This window comes from Pan paniscus, chromosome 11 (assembly GCF_029289425.2).
Source record: "Pan paniscus chromosome 11, NHGRI_mPanPan1-v2.0_pri, whole genome shotgun sequence".
NCBI lineage: Eukaryota > Metazoa > Chordata > Mammalia > Primates > Hominidae > Pan > Pan paniscus.
In genome coordinates, this window is record NC_073260.2 from 27,363,607 (window position 1) to 27,383,141 (window position 19,535).

The following is a 19,535-nucleotide window of genomic DNA, read 5'->3' on the forward strand; positions in this document are numbered from 1 at the left end:
CTCTTACTCTTCCACCTGGTCTTAGAGCCTGGGTTTCTCGGTGGTCCGCCCTTGGCCCCCATCTCTCCTCACATACTTTGATACTGTCTCCCTGGTGGCCACATTCACTCCTCCCTGTGAGCTACCTCTGTATCTCCACCATGGGGTTTGCTCCTAGGCTCCAGACCTATGTTTCTAACTGCCTGCTGGAGGATTCCTTATACACTTCAACCTGAACAGACCTAGAAGTGAGCTGCTTCTCGTCTTCCCCCAGACTTGGTAAATGACATCATTGCTGATTTGGTTGCCAGATTCCTGCCATCTCTCCCCTGAGCAAGGTTTCCGTTTGTTCCCTCTTCTCCATTCTCAGTGCTCTCACTTGCAGCAGACCTCAAGCACTTCTGACCTGGATTATTGGACAACCTGTATTTTTGCCCTTTTTCTATTCATCCTTTGATCAGCTCTCTAAGTTGTATTTTTGAAGTGCAGAACGGCTAAAAATATATTTTTTTTTTTTTTGAGACAGGGTCTAGCTGTTGCCCAGGCTGGAGTGCAGTGGTGCAATCTTGGCTCACTGCAACCTCTGCCTCCCGGGCTCAAGCAATCCTCCCACCTTGGCCTCCTGAGTAGCTGGGATCACAGGTGTACACCACTGTGCCTGACTAATTTAAAACATTTTTTGTAGAGACAAGGTTTCACCATGTTGCTCAAGCTGGTCTTGAACTCTTGGCCTCAAACAACCTGCCTGCCTCAAGTGCTGGGATTACAGGCATGAGCCAGTGCACCCAGCCTGCTAAAAATCTTTCAATGGCTTCTTATTACTTCTGGAACCTCAGATCTCTCAGATCTGACCCACACCTACCCCTCTAACTTGACCACCTACTTCTACTCTGCCAGACCTCAACCTTTCAGCCAGGAACTCCATGTAGTTCTAGCCCTCCCTGCCACCACCTCATGCCTCTGCAGATGTCTATTTCCGTGTTTGATAGGCTCAGCTCCCTGCCTTCAGTTAGATGTTCCTCCTCACATCCACAGTGCTCTGTATATAACTCCATCACAGCTCTGGGCACTACCTTTACAAAACTGTCTCCATGATTACACTCCAAGCTCCCAGAAAGCAGAAAGCATGTCTTCTGTGCTTGTCTCCCCCAGCCTAGCACAGAGCCTGGGGCAGAGGTGGCTAATGGGTGTTTGTTGAATGCAGATATATGAATAATATATATAGTAGTGCTTTAACAACTGTAAAGGTCCAGGCAGGTCTAAGTTTTTATTTATTATAATTTGAGATTGAGGGTTTCTACCCCAAAGCTATTTTCTAATCTGGTAAATACAGTCTTGAGAATCTATTTTGGCCTCAGAGTCCTTCAGTTCACAGTGGCAGGGTTTAGGGCTAGGGTGGGGGGGCTGGAGGGGAGGCATTCATACATATGTTTTTAATAGCTCTCTTTCCTTCCATCATGCCCTTCCTCCCTTGCCCTACTGAGCTGATGCAGTGATAGACTTTGAAGGAGGGGTGGTTTAGTCCAGGGTCTAAAGGGGGTTCTTAAGGCAGTTCTTCCTGCTGTCCTCACTGTCTCCACCACCCAAGGGGTTTAGGATTTGCCTGGAATTCACAGCAATTCTTCTTGCACAAATGCATAAGGACCACTTCCCTACCATGTCCACTTGGCCTAGCACCAGAGTTCCTGCCAGTACACAGCTGAGGGTTCTGCCTTTCCACAGAATACCAAGGCGCTGGATGCATTCTATAGTCAGGGCTCTTTTGGTTGCAAGTGACAGAAACCCAACTCCAACCAGCTTAAGCATGTGGAATCTGTGGGATCACAGAACTGGGAAGGCCCAGGATGGATCTTGTTTGGAGACAGCAAGCTTCAGTCACACGTGGTGTCACCACAGGCCCGTTGCTCTTCCAGCCATGAAGCCCTCTTTCTGCCAAATTCTTCCAGCCAGACCTGGGAGGATGGACATTGTACTATTAGCCTACCTGGTACTTACAGCTACAATCTAAGAAGAAGAATAAAACCCTCCAATCTTCTAGGCCTGGTGTGGTGGCTCACGCCTGTAATCCCAGCACTTTGGGAGGCAGAGGTGGGCGGATCACCTGAGGTGAGGAGTATTGAGACCAGCCTGGCCAACATGGTGAAACCCCATCTCTACTAAAAATACAAAAATTAGCTGGGCATGGTGGTGTATGCCTTGTAGTCCCAGCTACTCGGGAGGCTGAGGTAGAAGAATCGCTTGAACCTGGGAGGCAGAGATTGCAGTGAGCCAAGATCATGCCACTGTACTCCAGCCTGGGTGACAGAGTGAGACTCCATCTCAAAAAAACAAATAAACAACAAAAAATAAAACCTCCAATCTCCTAAACAGATTGCTCTTTTTGAGCCATCTTCTGACTGGGGAATGGCAATCCATAATCACTGGGCCCTGGGCCAGTGGGGCTTTGGAGTACTGGGAATGCTGGCCCCATAAGAACCATATGGGAAGGAGAAGGGCCGCTCTCCACAGAAAAAGGGATGCTGAGCGCTTACATATAAAGTATGTAACATATGAAAAGACAACATGTACGGACTCGGAGAATCTCAGGCACAAGGTGTCCCATCTTTGGGAGTTTCGCGATTACAGGGTTGCAGCTTTCCACGGTCTCTTCCAGGTTTGTTTTCTTTCAAGCCCCGTTCATTCAGCAGAATGCCGCTCCAGACCTGACTTAGGAACACTGCCTATTTCGCCTGGCTTCTGTTGCCACTCTCTGTGCTGTAAGGAGCCCTCTTTCTATATTACAAGTCACAGTTCCCTGAATGACATTTCCTGTGTACTCAAGCTGGGAAGGAGCTAAACCTGTCCCTATGGCCTCCCTCCTGGGGTCATTTCTGAGTTTTTTCTTTTCTATTCATCCCTTCCCTTTGAACTTGCTAATTAAGAGATCCTTGGTGTTTGACACCCCAGGACCCCCAAGCTCTGTTCCTTACGGTCTCAGGCACAGAGGTCTCTCATTCCTCAGGGATTTGTAATTCCAGGTTTCTACTTCTAGGTCATGGTTTAATCTCAGGTAAAGTGAACGCAAGCATTGTCATGGCCTGGCAATGTAGCAAAGGAGACTTTGGAGTCAAATTACCGAGTCCCACACTTGGCTCGGCCGGCCGTCTTCTAGTGGTGTGACTCAGCCTGCCTGAGCCTTGATTTCCTCACTGATAAGATAGAGATGATTGTCACGCAGAGCTGCTGTGAGGATTTGTTGAAACAGCAGAGGCAAAGTTCCTAGCATAGAATTGGCAACTAGTAGCTCAAGTGATATTATACAGGTGCCAACAGGCGCTGAGGGCTGCTGTGTTCCAGGCACTGTTTTATTCTCTTTACTTGTGTTGACTCATTAACTATTATTGTTAATCATTATTAATTGGCTCATTAATTCCCTCAACAGGCCTAACAGGTAGAGGTTGTTTCTACCCCTATTTAACAGATGAGGCTGCTGGAGGTATAAGTGATAGAACCAGGATAGCAACCCAAGTCCTGTGTTCCTACCCACTACATCGTATTGTTTCTGCAGTTTAACTGCAGTCTAGCTTCTCTGATGTGAGCCACACTGGGTAGACCTCTAACTCTGCAGTAATTGTGGCAAGTGGATCATTTTATTGGAGTTGATGTGTTTGTAAAATCTTTGGGGATTCAGTGTTTTTATTTTTACTTTTTGAGACAGAGTCTCGCTTTTTCGCCCAGGCTGGAGTGCAGTGGCACGATCTCGGCTCACTGCAACCTCTGCCTCCCAGCTTCAAGCAATTCTCCTGCCTCAGACTCCTGAGTAGCTGGGATTACAGAGGTGTGCCACCATGCCTGGCTAATTTTTGTATTTTTTTACTAGAGATGGGATTTCACCGTGTTGCCCAGGCTAGTCTCAAACTCCTGACCTCAAGTGATCCGCCCACCTCTGCCTCCCAAAGTGCTGGGATTACAGGCATGAGCCACTGTCCTTGGCCGGTGTTTTTAAAGTAGAGTTTGTTAGTTCACTCAAAGGGGATGAAAATTTGCCAGATCAATAGGTAGAACCAAATGTTTAAGATACCCCAAGGTGAATGAGAGGGGTGTGTAAGCAGAGCGTGAGTTCACATTCTGACTCTACGACTTGCTAATCGTGTGGCCTTTGGACAAGTAACAATCTGTCATGTATCAATTTCCTCATCTATAAAATGAGTTTTTCTGAGATAATAACTGTACTTGTTCCACCTCTGAGATTAGGGAAATTGAAGAAGATACATAAGCGTTAGAAAGGGATCAAAGTAATCAGTTTTATTGCTGGTAAAACTGGTTTGGGTCTGAGGCTTCTTTTTTTTTTTTTTTTCTGAGACAGAGTCTCACTCTGTCACCCAGGCTGGAGTGCAGTGGCATGATCTTGGCTCACTGCAACCTCCGCCTGCCCGGTTCAAGCGATTCTCCTGCCTCTGCCTCCTGAGTAGCTGGGATTACAGGTGCCCGCCACCATGCCTGGCTAATTTTTGCATCTTTAGTAGAGACAGAGTCTCACCATGTTGGCCAGGCTGGTCTCAAACTCCTGGCCTCAGGTGATCCGCCTGCCTTGGCCTCCCAAAGTGCTGGGATTACAAGCGTGAGCCACCGCACCCCCGCACCCGGCCAAAATGAAGCTTCTTGAACTTCCTCCCACACCTACACTTTGTGCCCCACCTATGGGGAAGTGGAAGCTATAGTGCAGTGGTCCTCAGCCTTGTTGGCGCCAGGGACTGGTTTCATCAGAGACAGTTTTCCAACGGACTGGGGTGGGTAGGGGGATGGTTTCGGGATAAAATTGTTCCACCTCAGATCATCAGGCATTAGATTCTCATAAGGAGTGCACAACCTAGATCCCTTGTATGCACAGTTCACAATAGGGTTCATGCTCTTATGAGAATCTAATGCTGCCACTGATCTGACAGGAGGTGGAGCTCAGGCAGGAATGCTTGTCCACCTGCTGCTCACCTCCTGCTGTGTGGCCTGGTTCCTAACAGGCCACAGACTGGTACTGGTGCACCACCTGGGGTTGGGAACCCCGGCTATAGGGCAAATGTAGACCAGGCTTCAGGCGGGTGACTCAGGTTTGCCTAGAGATGGACAGTAGGACTGGGAGGTGGGAAATCACCTGTCCTGCATTCAGGCAGCCCCCACCCGCCCCCCCCCAAAAAAGAAAGAAAAATAAAAAAATAAGGATGGGGCTACATGGGAACTAGCTGTTTCACAAATCACAGGGATGGATAGAAGGCCAGGTGGAAGCTCTTTTCCTAATACTTTGGAGAGGGAAGAAGTTCCTACATTGCACGGGTAGGAACCCCAAGAGAGGAAGCAAGTGATTGCTTCTATAAACATCATCCACTTGGTAGCCCTGTTGAGAAGATTAAGTAAGATGGGGCATATGTAGAACATCTCTAGTGTGAATGGTTAGTGCCCAGTATGTCTTACTTAGCGTGTTACCCACAAGGCAGAATGGCAGTTAGCACATTTATACCATGACTGTAACTACCAGTGAGGTGCAAGAACGCTGGTATCAGCCAGTCAGTATAGTTTCCTCCCGATGGAAAACCTATTTGGGAAATCTTGTTGCTGGGGGTGGGAAAATAAGGACAGAGAGCTCTGTGATTATAAAGGATATTGAAGGCTGATGTGGTGGTCTTCCCTACCAAGTAGGAATCTACCCACCAAGCAAACTGTAATACTCACCACATCTATCCTCTGCCAGTGCCACGATATACTCATCACTTCTTTTTATTGTGGCAAAATACACATCACAGAAAATGTGCCATTTTAACATCTTGAAGCACACAGTTTATTGGCATGTTGTGCAACCCTCACCACTGTGTATTTCCAAAATTTTTTCATCACCCCAAGGAGAACCTCTGTGACCATTAAGCAATATGTTCCCATTCCCTACATGCCCCCTGCACCTCCAGCAACTTCTTCTGTCTCTATGAATTTGCCTATGTTAGATTTTTCATCTAAGTGGAATGATAGAGAATCTGTCCTTTTGTGCCTGGTGTATTTCACTTAGCCTGTTCTTCCACATTGTGGCATGTACGGAATAGGCTCCTCGCTTCTGAAATTAAAACTTTCCTTTTGATAGCCCTCACGAGGACCTCTTTTGTCCTGCTGTTTACTTGTTCCAATCATACCCCTTTTCTTCTTTTCAACATATTTTCAGAGCCTCCCCTCCCGGAAGTAGAATTTTTTACGGTGCACAGAGGACCTCTACCACGCCTCAGACTGAGGAAAGCCAAGGAGAAAAATGGACCAATCAGGTCAGTAGCTGTCCTTTCTCCACGGTTGCCCAGTGATCCCCATGGAGTGTTTTGGAAACTTTGATTTTGGTGAGGAGAAGACTTCGGTGTTGGTGGCTGCACTTAGGTGGTTAGAACAATGCAGTTGGGGCCTCTTTTGTTTCCTTGAGTACAGACTGGCCTTTAATCCCAACCAGCATCCTTTCTAATGGTGAGAGAGACTTCTTTTTTTTTTAATTTAAATTTTATTTTTTATTTTTTTGAGATGGAGTGTCACTCCCATCACACAGGCTGGAGTACATTGTTGCGATCTCAGCTCACTGCAACCTCCACCTCCTGGGTTCAAGTGATTCTCCTTCCTCTGCCTCCTGAGTAGCTGGGATTATAGGCATGCACCACCACACCTGGCTAATTTTTGTATTTTTAGTAGAGACGAGGTTTTGCCATGTTGGTCAGGCTGGTCTTGAACTCCTGACCTCAGGTGATCCACCAGCCTCAGCCTCCCAAAGTGCTAGGATTACAGGCGTGAGCCACCGCACCCGGCCACATAGAGAGACTTCTAAAGGACCCTATATACAAGCATTTGGGCAGTTTAGCTCAAGAAATTACATCCATTCCTTTGGTCCCTGGGTAAACGTTGGTTGCATGTTAGGACATGTCAGGATTGTCCTTTGCACTCATGTTTCGTAGTACATCCTTTATGGATGGTGGGTCAGGGGCATCGTTTCATTTCCCAAAGGCAGAATATGTTGCCCTTTATGTAAGGCTGATCTTGGGGGGTGTGCAGTGGTTTCTGAAAAGATCATTTAGGTAAATCTTTTTGTCTTTTCATGTATTGAGTTACGGGCAAGACACTGTATAATTAATGACTGCTTCTGGGATTCCAGATGGCATTAGGATGGAATTAATTTACCTCAGTTGGAGGACTACAGTGTGTTCAGTTAAGTGTTTTATTTGCAAAGGTCATGGCAGGATTAGGAAAGTAGCATCAGTCCCTTTTTTAGAGAGGAAGATTGAGGTTGGCATGGAGAGATGAACAGCTTGCTCACAGTACCAGGTCAAGGAGCTGAAAATGTACATGGCCTCACCAACATTGCCTTTGTCTCTGCTGACCCTTCGGTAAAATCAAGGTTAAAAAAAAAAAAGTGAGATATTATAAAATTACAAAAAAGAAAGTCTGGCGATATTATCTGTATATCCATTTATAATAAAACTTAGGGTTTTCCTGCTTTTATATTCATTTAAGTTCAGTAAATGTGCAAAGATCTTTCCAGGGATGGACACTGTATAAATTGTTCTGATTCTTGACAAGTTACCAGAAGGCATTGTAATTCTGTCATTATAAAGAGAACAGAAGTTGTGATGTCACTTCCTGAGAGCATTTGCAAGAACAAATGTGATATTTATGTCAAATAATGACATAATGCAAAAGAAAAGCCAAATGACAGCTTACCCTTGTGGCTATATGCCGGCCAGCGCCTCCAAAACAGGAAGTGGAGAACTGTGAGTCATTCGAGGGAGTGTGGTGGTGAAAAAGAGGAGAAAAGTCCTTCCAGAACAGTCATATTCCAAACAGCCACAGCTGCTTCTTTAACATCACATGGCTAATTACCAGCAGGCAGGGTGGTTTTCCTAAGCCTGACTACCTGGTTTGAGCTGGGGGGCAGCAGCTTTGCCAGTGTGTGAGACAGGCCTGAGTCTGCTTTGTGCACCATTTAGGGACAGTGTCTTCGGGTACATAATGGAGCAAGGTCCCTGGGACCAAGTCTCTGCTGAGGTTGCTGATGTTAGGCAGAGGATGGAGCCTGTTGCTGGGTTCCCTTAATGCTCGTGTCTCCCACGCTGCCAGATTATAGGAAACACCTGGGAGCTTTACCAGCGATACAAATTCCCAGAATCTACTCGTAGAGATTTCGATTCAGTAGGTCGGGATGAGGTCGGGGAATTTGTATAATAATCAAGCAACACAGGTGATTACGGTCAGGCTAATTGGGGAGCTGCTTCATACTCTGTCGATGATGCCTCTAGTGAGCAATGTACGGAACCAAATGGGCACAGGTGAGCCTCGACCTTGCTCTTGACCACCACCACCTGCATGGAAGGATGAGAGGGATTTGAAGATGTACTTACGGACCACATGGAGGTGCTGCAACATTTACTTTCTTACCTGTGGCTATGATGTAGGGATGTCTTCAAGTCTCCCGGCAAGTTTGTTGTTACAGGTGTTCCCCATAGGCAGTGGATGCTTAATAAATGTTTACTGGTGGTGACAACTTATTGCCCTGCGGGTTTTACTTTGTCTCTTTTGTAGAAAGCCCTTGGCTGAAAGTGAGCCAAGACTTTATGAAAATCAGGACCCTGGGCCAGGCACAGTGGCTCACGCCTGTAATCCCAGCCCATTGGGAGGCAGAGGTGGGCACACAGGGCAGTGATACGTGCAACAACTTCTCCCAGCTAAAGAGGTCAGGAGTTCAAGACCAGCCTGGCCAACATGGTGGAACCCCATCTCTACTAAAAATACAAAAAAAATTAACCGGGCATAGTGGCGAGTGCCTGTAGTCTCGGCTACTCAGGAGGCTGAAGCAGAAGAATCGCTTGAGCCTGGGAGGTAAAGGTTGCGGTGAGCTGAGATCACACCACTGCACTCCAGCCTGGGCAGCAGAGCAAGACTCCCTTCTTAAAAAAGAAAAAAAGAAAAGAAAAGAAAAGAAAGAAAATCAGGGCCCTGAGGATACCTAGGATGTTTGGGAACCTGGTGGGGGGAGACTTTCCATATCCAACACCCACTGTGGAGGAGGGCTCCCTCTTCTTAACCTAGTGATTCATGGGCTTTTAGGAAGCTGGAGATAGGGCGTTTGACATGTGAAGCAGGAAGTTCAAATTTACTGGTAAAATAGAATTACATGGCCTAATGAGTTTTGGAAATTACCCTAATTATATTTCACGCTGATGTATGCTTTCCCTCTTTTCTGAAATTTCAACTCAAGAATCAGTCATTGCTGTTGGCGGAGGGGTGGGGCGGGGGTTGGGGAGCTATCATTACCAAAGAACCGTGCAAGGATTTGCAAGAATACAAGAGTCAGTCGTTCAGATCCCTGCTATCAAGGCTGACAGAGACAGCAGATGCTCAACATGGTACTAGAGGCAGGAGCTAAGTACCAGATAGATGGGAATAGAAGGGAAGTGTGATTCATTCTCAGTGCATTTTTATTCTCACATGTCCTTTCACTGCCAGGCTTTCTATTTGATGGGACAAATAATGAAACACATAACAAAAACAATACCCATTTGTTAGTGTGTTTTTCTGTCCACAATTGGGGAACAGTTTTTACAGTGCATACACGACATATTACTGTTCTGGCTGTTTCAGGGTGTTGTCAGACTAGATTAACTCATGGTGACTCTGCACTCTTGGCGTCTCATTTATTTCACATGAACTTTGGTATCAGCCCATGAACAGTAGGGGATGTAAATCACATGAGTTCTGTTTCAGGTCACCACATGATTGTCTGCAGCCTTTTTTCCGGACTTAGTACATTCACTGCGGTAGGCACTCGGTCTCCATGTGACTGCTAACCCTTTCCACAGTTGGGCTTTATTTGCCCACGTGAAAATCACTGATCAGGTCAACTTTATGACACACACACAGGGCAGTGATACTTGCAACAACTTCTCCCAGTTAAAGAGGATGTACTTGGCATCTCTCTGCAGCCAGAACTTGGAGAGGTCCCTTGCCCTGTGTCGTCTGGCATTAACCCTTTAGGTTCAAACTGGAATTCCATGATGGTTGGAGCCGTCAGACTGTAAATCCCACATGGACCCAGACTTTTTCTTTTCTAGTGTCCTGTCTCCAGTGCCTAGAAAGAGGCTTATTTCAGCTGGGCGCAGTGGCTCACGCCTGTAATCCCAGCACTTTGGGAGGCCGAGGCGGGTGGATCATGAGGTCAAGAGATCGAGACAAGCCTGGCCAACATGGTGAAACCCCATCTCTACTAAAAATACAAAAGTTAGCTGGGCGTGGTGGCATGCACCTGTAGTCCCAGCTACTTGGGAGGCTGAGGCAGGAGAATTGCTTGAACCCGGGAGATGGAGGTTGCAGTGAGCCGAGATTGCACCACTGCACTCCAGCCTAGCGACAGAGCAAGACTCCATCTCAAAAAAAACAAAAAACAAAAAAACAAAGAAAGAGGCTTGTCTCATAGCAGGTGCTCAACAAATATGAATGAATGAATGACCTCCCCATGCAAGGGTCTGATGGACACTTCTCCTTTTTTCTTCCAGTTCATATCAGGTGTTAGTGCTTCCCTTGGCCCTCCAAAGCACATTTTCTTGTGATTCTGAAGGCGCTTCCTCCTTCTTTAGCAACGCCTCTGATGCTGATGGATACGTGGCTGCAGAACTACTGGCCAAAGATGTTCCAGATGATGCCATGGAGATACCTATAGGAGACAGGCTGTACTATGGGGAATATTATAATGCACCCTTGAAAAGACGGAGTGATTACTGCATTATATTACGAATCACAAGTGAATGGAATAAGGTATCTTTCTTTCCAAGCTCTTGTGAACTCTGTATTTTCTTCTTCGCATGACATTTAAATGTTTGAACATTTATTTTCCAAGTATATGAGAGGGTCACTGCATGTAACAATCGCAAAATGTTTGTGAATACTTTGCCTTTATGAAGAAGGGACAGGTGAAACCCTTACAGATGATACGGATTCTGAACCACCTGGGGACCTTGCTGAATCGACATTTGGACTGACCTGGTTTTTGTTTTTACTCTTAAGCTTTACAGATGCCCTCATTCTATTGCACTGCTGAAGTCTAAGTTGGAAAGAAACATCTAGATTCTCTGTTAACTTCCTTGTGCCCCTGCCAGGCTGCTGCTTCTCTCATTCTCCTGGGAAGCCGAAGATTAAGCACAGCACTGGGCTGTTTTTGCTTACATCCCTTCCGCAGCTATGGCATAGGTCCCACTTTCCCTTCTACAGTCCCTAGAAAGCTCTTCCAGCAGTGGTTCTTTCCTGAGACGTGGAACTCAATATTCATTAGATAATTAGGAAACATCATGGAGCTGCATTCATCAGTCAGGGATGGAAGATCTGGAAGAACAATTGTGATGGTTGACCTAGGAGAACCCTAAGCTTGTTGTAAATTCATATGGGCCAGTAATGAAAACTAGAAGGATTATATTAATACTAATACAAGCAGCTCTTGACTGATGAATTTGAGATAAAAGTATGTTGTCATCTTGAGTGTAAGGTTTATCACATATTTAAAACTGAGACACTCTATTAAATTCTGTGTGGGATGCAAATGTAATGTGTCACGAACATGCTTGCTATGAAACCAATAGTTACTTGTAAGACTGTTCAAGTATCAAAGATGTCTAGCAGCGCTTTGTGACAATAATGGAGGAATAAAGAAAGGAAAGTTAAAGCCCAGAAATATATTGCCCTGAACTTACCAAAAAGGTATTTACAGCTTAGACAAGGCCTTTTCATTAGAAAATTACTTGGGGTTTCTGACTTGGAGTTTTTAGCCATAGACAAAACACTGGCAGTACAACATGAGTGCAATTTAGAGATGGTTCAGAGATCTACTGTCCTAGGTTAAGACTTTGGTTGGGGAGGGTATATTAGTCAACTTGGGCTGCTATAGTGAAATATGGTAGACTGGGTAGCTTAGGCAACAGACATTTATTTCTCACAGTCTGTGCTGGGAAGCCCAAGATCAAGGTGCCAGCTGATTCAGTTCCCCAGTGAGGACTCTCTTCCTGGCTTGTGGACAGCCGCCTTCTTACAGTGTCCTCACGTGGTGGGGATGGAGTGGGGAGGGGAGAGCTCTGATTGCTCTTCCTCTATTTATTAGGACACTTATCCCATCATGAGGGCTCCAGGCTTATAACCTCTTCTGAATCTATTTCTCTCCCAAAGATCCTGCCTCCAAATACCATCATATTGTAGGTTAGGGCTTTGACATTTGAATTTGGGGCAGGGGTTGTGTGGTGAGCAAGGGGCATAGACATTTAATTCATAACAGAGGGAATGAAGTTGGAGGTTAGGACAAGAATTCTGGTTTATTAGCCAGGCATGGTGGTATGTACCCATAGTCCTAGCTACTTGGGAGGCTGAGGCAGGAGATTTCTTGAGCCTGGGAGGCAGAGGTTGCACTGAGCTGAGATCATGCCACTGCACTCCAGCCTGGGCAACAGAGTGAGACCCTGTCTCACATGCACACACACAAAGAATTCTGGTTTATAGGAAACTTTCCTGTGATGTCATTGATACTCTCTTTCATGTAGCTGAACAGAAGAATATGTGGTTATTCTTTAGGATGTTAAAGGAGATGAAAGGGCTTTGAAAAAATTTATATTTGGATCTACATATTTGAATTGCGATGACTTTCCCATGGGTTTCAACTATATTTGTGTGACAATTACAATAAAATCAGTAGTGATTTAATTTTAATTTTTAATTGTGGTAAAACATATACAATATAAAATTTACTGTCTTAACCATTTTAAAGTGTAGTTCAGTAGCATTAAGTTCATTCACATTGTTGTGCAACCAATGTCCAAAACTCTTTTCATCTTGCAGAACAAACTTTATACCCATTAAATGACTCCCCATTCCTTCCTTCCCACAGCCCTTGGCAACCAACATTCTACTTTCTGTCTTTTTTTTTTTTTTTTTTTGAGGCAGAGTCTTGCTCTGTTGCCCAGGCTGGAGTGCAGTGGCACGATCATAGCTCACTGCAGCCTCAACCTCCTGGGCTCAAACAATACTGGTGCTTCAGCTGCCTGAGTTAACTTGGACCACAGGTGTGCACCATCATGACTGGCTAATTTTTAATTTTTATTTCTTGTAGAGATAGAGTCTCTCCATGTTGCCCAGGCTGGTTCCAAACTCCCAGGCTCAAGTGATCCTCCCACCTTGACCTCCCAAAGTGTTGGGATTACAGGCATGAGCCATCACACCCGGCCCTACTTTCCATCTTTATGAATTTGACTACTCTAGGTACCTCATATAAGTAGGATCATTCAGTATTTTCTTTTTGTGACTGGCTTATTTCATTTAGCCTAAAGTCCTCTAGGTTCACCCATGTTGTGGCATGTGTCAGAATTTCCTTCCTTTTTAAGACTGAATAATATTCCATTATATGAGTATACCACATTTGCTTATTCATTTATTCATGGATGAATAATGGGATATTTTCCACCTTTTGGCTATTATGAATAATGCTGCTATGAATATTGGTATGCAAATATCTGTTTCAGTCCCTGCTTTCAGTTCTTTTGTGTATATACCTGAAGTGGAATTGATATCACTTGATAATTGATATCACTTGGAATTGATATCACTTGAGATCAAATGATAATTCTATGTTTAATTTTTTGAGGAACTGCCATACTGTTTTCCATAGTGCTATACCATTTTCCATTCCCACCAGCAGTGCGTAGGGCTTCCAATTTGTCCGTGTCCCTGCTAACACTTACTGTTTTCCATTTTCTTTTCTTATAATAGGCATCCTATTATAAGGTAGGGAGTGAGGTGACATCTTTTATTTTGGAAGTGGGGGATGGGGTCTCACTTTGTTTACCAGGCTGAAGTGCAGTGGCCCAATCACAGGTCACTGCAGCCTTGACCTCCCTGGGGTCAGATGATCCTCTCACCTCAGCCACCTGAGTAGCTGGGACTACAGGTGCATGCCATCACACCCGACTAATTTTTCCATTTTTCATAGAGACAGGATTTTGCCATGTTTCCCAGGATGGTCTTGAACTCTTGGGCTCAAGCGATCCACCTGCCTTGGCTTCCCAAAGTGCTGGGATTATAGGCATGAGCCACCACTCCCAGCATGAGATGGCATCTTATTGTGGTTTTGGTTTGCATTTCCCTAATGACGAGTGATGCTGACCACGTTTTCATGGGCTAATCGGCCATTTGTGTATCTTCTTTAGAGACATGTCTATTTAAGTCCTTTGCTCATTTTTGAATTGGGTTGTTTTTGTTTTTGTTAAATTTTAAGAGTTCTCCATACATTCTGGATATTACTGTAATCCCTTGTGAAATACATGATTTGCAAATATTTTTGCCCATTCTGTGGGTTGCACTTTTACTATACATAGTGTCCTTAGATGCATAAAAGCTTGAAATTTTGATGATGATCAGTCTGTCTATTTTTTCTTTTGTTGCCTGTGTCTTGTCATATCCAAGAAGTCATTGAGAAATCCGGTTTCAGGAAGCTTTTCCTCTATGTTGTCTTCTAAGAGTTTTATAATTTGAGGTCTTATATTTAGGTTTTGATCCATTTTGAGTTCATTTTTTATATGATATTAGGTAAGGGTCCAAATTCATTCTTTTATATGTAGATATCCAGTTTTCCTAGTACCATTTGTTGAAAAAACTTTTTTTTTTTTTTTGAGACTGTGTTTCACTTTGTCACCCAGGCTGGAGTGCAGTGGTGCAATCATGGCTCACTGCAGCCTCGACCTCCTGGGCTCAGGTGATCCTCCTGCCTCAGCCTCCCAAGTAGCTGGGACTACAGCTGTGTGCCACCATGTCTGGCTAATATTTAAAAATTATTTGTAGAGATGGGGTCTCCCTGTGTTGCCCAGGCTGGTCTCAAACTCCTGGGCTTAAGCACTTCTCCTATCTCAGCCTCCCAAAGTACTGGGATTACAGGTGTGAGCCAGTGTGCCCAGCCTGAAAAAAACTGTCTTTTCCCCATTGAATGGTCTTGGCACTGTTGTTAACAATTATTTGACATATATGCAAGGGTTTATTTCTAGGTTCTCTATGCTGTTCCATTGGTCTATATGTCTGTCTTTATGTCACTACCACACTGTTTTGTTTACTGCAGTTTTGTAGTAAATTTTGAAATCAGGGAGTGTGAGTCTTCCAATGCCCCCATTTTGTTTTTCCCTTTGTGTATCTGTCCCAGTAAATAGCATCACCATGCCTCCGGTTGCTAAGACAGAAACCTGTGAATAGTTCTTGTCTCTTCCTTCTTTCTTACCTTCTTGTCCAGATCATCAGCAAATCATGTCAATTCTACCACCTTAATTCTGTTTAAAATCATTCTTTCCTCTCCTTCATCTGCACTGCTCAGACTTTGTCATCTCTTGCCTGAACATCACTTTTCTACCACATCTTTCTGCCTCTTATTCTACCCATCTCCTTGCTTCATACCACTGCCAGCATGAGTTTTATAAAATGCAAGTATGATCCAGGCATTTCAGTTTAATAAGCTCCCTTCTCCACCTGGCCCCTGCCAGTTTCTCTCCTTTGATATACTCCATTCCCCCAAATGGCCTTGCTATTTGAAGTCCTTTCCATTCTCCAGTGTCTTGAAATGCGTTCTTCACTGGTTATTCTTGCACATTACCTTCCATTTCTAATATCTGCACTTAGCATCAAAGCAAATGTTAGTCACATTCAAACCCTTATGGCTATTTTAAGCTTTTCTCAGAATTTTTTTTTTTTTTTTTTGAGACGAAGTCTCATTCTGTTGCTCAGGCTGGAGTGCAATGTTGTGGTCTTGGCTCACTGCATCTCCGCCTCCTGGGTTCAAGTGATTCTCCTGCCTCAGCCTTCCAAGCAGCTGGGAGTACAGGCGCCCACCACCACACCTAGCTAATTTTTGTATTTTCCGTAGGGATGGGGTTTCACCATGTTGGCCTGGCTGGTCTCAAAGCCCTGACCTCAGGTGATCTGCTCATCTCAGCCTCGCAAAGTGCTGGGATTACAGGTGTGAGCCACTGTGCCCAGCAGCTTTTCTCAGAATTTTTAAGCTTAAATTAAAAAAAAATTAATAAAATGTAAACCAGAATGCCCAAGGCTGTCATTTGAAAGAGAATCTCCTAATGACATTGGAAGGATCCTTCTCTAACCCTCACCATGCAGCTTCCTCTGGGGAATATTTTCAAGTCTTATACAGAGCAAGTCCCCAGCATTTGTAACAGGTAAATACGCATATCATAATGACAGGGGGGAAGAGGTGTTCATTCCACTGAATCTATAGATTTCTTCTACTATGGATGAGCTTTCATATATGTCCCTGTTGCTTTCTTCCTGGTTCATGGACACATTTTGGGTAACTGAAGTTGCTAAGTGACATCTAGATAGATGAAGTATTATATACTGGGACTTCTCATAGCTTTGCCTCTAGCATGCATCACTACTTCTTGCTGAACCTTCTGAACGTGTGACCTCAGAATCCTTTTCAGCATAATTCTCTAGGCGGTCCATGCCAGTTGCTCAGAGCTGGTCAGGGGAATGGTCCTTTTTGTCACTCCTGTTGTTGGCCTATCATATGTGCTTTCCAAGACCTGTTGGAAACCTATAGAAGTGATCTGTAGGGTCACTTCTGTCCATGCAACCCACGCCGGTCCCTTGAACACTTAGTGATATCACAAGATATTAGAGCTAGATTGGACTTTAAAGGTCTAGTTCAAATTAAGAGATTGAAAAAGCTGAAACTCAGAGGGCTTCAGCCTCCAAACTATTTTTAAACTGACACTGTGTGCCACCTAGTTAAATGCATTGCTATGTTTTCCTTTATAGGTGAGAAGACACTCCTGTGCAGTTTGGGCTCAGGTGAAAGGTAAAATTATTTTCTGCCTATGAATGCTGTCCTTATTTCTTTTCTGCAGCATCAAGTTCATATTGATGAGATCTGTTTATATAATTGTCACTGGTGACCAGAACCCAATTCATACTACTTTAAGCAAAAAGCTTCATAGCTGAAAAAAAATGGGAGGAGGGTGAGTGGATGGGAGCTTATGGAATTATACAAAGAGCTACCCCACCAAGAAGGCTCCAGGAACTGGGACTGGGGACCCAACACCGTGAGTGGGACTTTCTATGTTTCTCTTGTTTCAGTTCTCTGTTTCTAAGAGTCACTTGGCTTAGTTTTCTTCTACTGTAGGACATGTGAGAGCGAGTGATGGCAAGCTCCCGCAGCTTACCGATTTCACTGGGAAAACATAGCTTTTCAATTCGGGGAAAGATTCTTTCCTGCTAGGTTAAGTGACTGCCCATTGGATGAATCACTGTTACTAGGAGATGGGCGAGGATGATTGGCCTCCCTTGGGTTTTATGTCTCCTCATGGCTGGTTGGAGGCAGAGCAGTGTGAACAATAGGTCCACTAGGTTTGCACTGAAAGGGAGACAAAATCCCTATCAAGAAATGGGGCACAGGAAAAGATGCCGAAAAGCCAATACAAGAGCTACAACAGTCCACTACCATTCGGCTGTGTAGCTTGTGCACATACACATATAATATTAAGAAAAACTGTAATCCCAGCACTTTGGGAGGCCGAGGCAGGCGAATCACCTGAGGTCGGGAGTTCGAGACCAGCCTGACCAACATGGAGAAACCCTGTCTCTACTAAAAATACAAAATTAGCCAGGCATGGTGGCACATGCCTGTAATCTCAGCTATTCGGGAGGCTGAGGCAGGAGAATCACTTGAACCCGGGAGGCAAAGGTTGCGGTGAGCTGAGATCGCGCCATTGTACTCCAGCCTGGGCAACAAAGGCAAAACTCCATCTCAACAACAACAACAAAAAAAAAAAAAAAAAAAGAAAAGAAAAGAAAAGAAAAACTTCTTCCCTTAACAAAATGGAACTATCCTATGCATGATCCCACATGGAACCCTAGTGGAAGACAACTGAAAGCTGGGTCCGTTACTGCATCCAGCTCCAAGACCAGGAATCCTGGGGATAGCATCTTCCTCTTGGTCAAGTCCAGATGTGTTTCTTGTGCTCTATTTAAGTAATCTATGACTAAATGGCAAATTTAACCAATCTCAAACCATAATACATAATATGAGAGGGAAAACTGAATAGCACAATAAATACTCTCATTTAGAAAGGAGGAAAAGATAAAGTAATGTACAGTGGTCAGGGGGCCCCGTAGCAATGATCACCTCTTGCTGGGCAGGACAAGCAAGCATCCCCTGCCCTGGCAGCAGAATGGGTCACTTGGGTGGTCAGTTTGGGTCTGCCTGATGGGACCCCTTGTCCATTTCCTCCAAAGCCTTTCCTTAGAGATGCAGTGGGAACATTTCTACTGAGCGCTGTATAGCTTAAACCTTTGCCTTGGAAGAGTTATCCAGGCGGGGAAATTGCCTTAGGGTTTGAGCAATCACAGGTCTTTGTTTTCCAGGCTCGGGATTTCCCTGGCAGTACAGTACATTTCTTTAAAACCAACAGGCAGCCAGCCAGTGGATTTGATTCCCAGGAATTCCATTAGTTTGTAGCTAATACCAGAAATCTTGTTGAGTTTATGACCTTGGAATCTGGACCTTTTCCGTGTGGTTTGTGGGTCCTAGCAACAGGCTGTGAAGTTCTGCCCTTAGCCCACAGTATCAGTTTAACCCTTTACCTCCTCTCCCCGCCTCAGAGCAGCATAAAACAATCAACTGGCATGGTGAGGAAGTGCCAGTATAAACTTGCTTCCCTAAGGATTCCACTGGATAGCACTTTTTAATGGGGAATTTTTTATCCTGTCAGTAGAGAATACTGTGCAGGAAATATTTGGGAGGGGCTTGGGGAATTAGGCTTCCTCAATTTGTCTGCTTCTCTCCTGATCTTATTTTCATCTTTTTACCTCTGCTCAAACCAACTGCAACAAGGGTAGAGGACTTGGCGTTTCAGCAGGGTGCAAGGCGGGTTACCTGACTGTCAGCCATCTTGGATTGCTGATGACCAGGCAGTGAGGGCCCCTCTTGACAAAGATGGTTGCTGTCCTGTTTCTGTGTGCAGATGGGCCAAGTCCCTTTACTTGTAGGACTTTAATGAAGGCCACGAGAAACAGCCACACATTCCAACATTCATAAATTTTTTTTTGCCAGTCCATCCCCTGAAGCTCTAGGATTGGGCATGGCGTTCTCACGAGGAAAAGAGATGCTTTTATCAGAATAATTAAGATGACAAAGCTTCCAGACACAGAAATAATAGCTTCCAGAATCCACTCTACTCAGCAGCTGTTTGCTATGATTGGAAGACATTCAAGCTGGGTAGAAGAAATCGCCAAAGAGCTGGCTGCAGTCATTCTGCTATGATTAAATTAACAGGGAGGATTTTGCTTTGAAAATATCTAAGTGGCTTTGGCAGTGCTCTGGTTTCCCCTCAGCTTGAGAACCAATATTGAAGGAGAGTTTGAGCCTTTGAAATTAAACCACTGGAAATCTCTGGAAGATAATAGGAAAAACACTGTTCTGTGGAAATTCTGAAGGCAATTCTAGCAATACTTTTTTATGTATAACATTTACCTGTGTTGTGCACCCA

The 19,535-nt window shown here is 44.7% G+C and overlaps 1 protein-coding gene across 6 annotated transcripts in view; it reads left to right on the top strand.

The window, feature by feature from the left end:
• The window catches only part of SUSD1 (sushi domain containing 1), a 150,312-nt gene that overhangs the window by 107,184 nt on the left and 23,593 nt on the right, over positions 1–19,535 (top strand). For 4 of the 6 annotated variants that reach the window (XM_063594266.1, XM_055117250.2, XM_034967988.3 and 1 more), the window contains 3 exons: positions 6,161–6,257; positions 10,518–10,776; positions 16,807–16,846. In XM_063594266.1, coding sequence (XP_063450336.1) covers positions 6,161–6,257; positions 10,518–10,776; positions 16,807–16,846 — 396 coding nt within the window. The remainder of the gene's footprint in view (positions 1–6,160; positions 6,258–10,517; positions 10,777–16,806; positions 16,847–19,535) is intronic. The other 2 variants (XM_034967991.3, XM_034967992.3) reach the window with 1 other exon arrangement.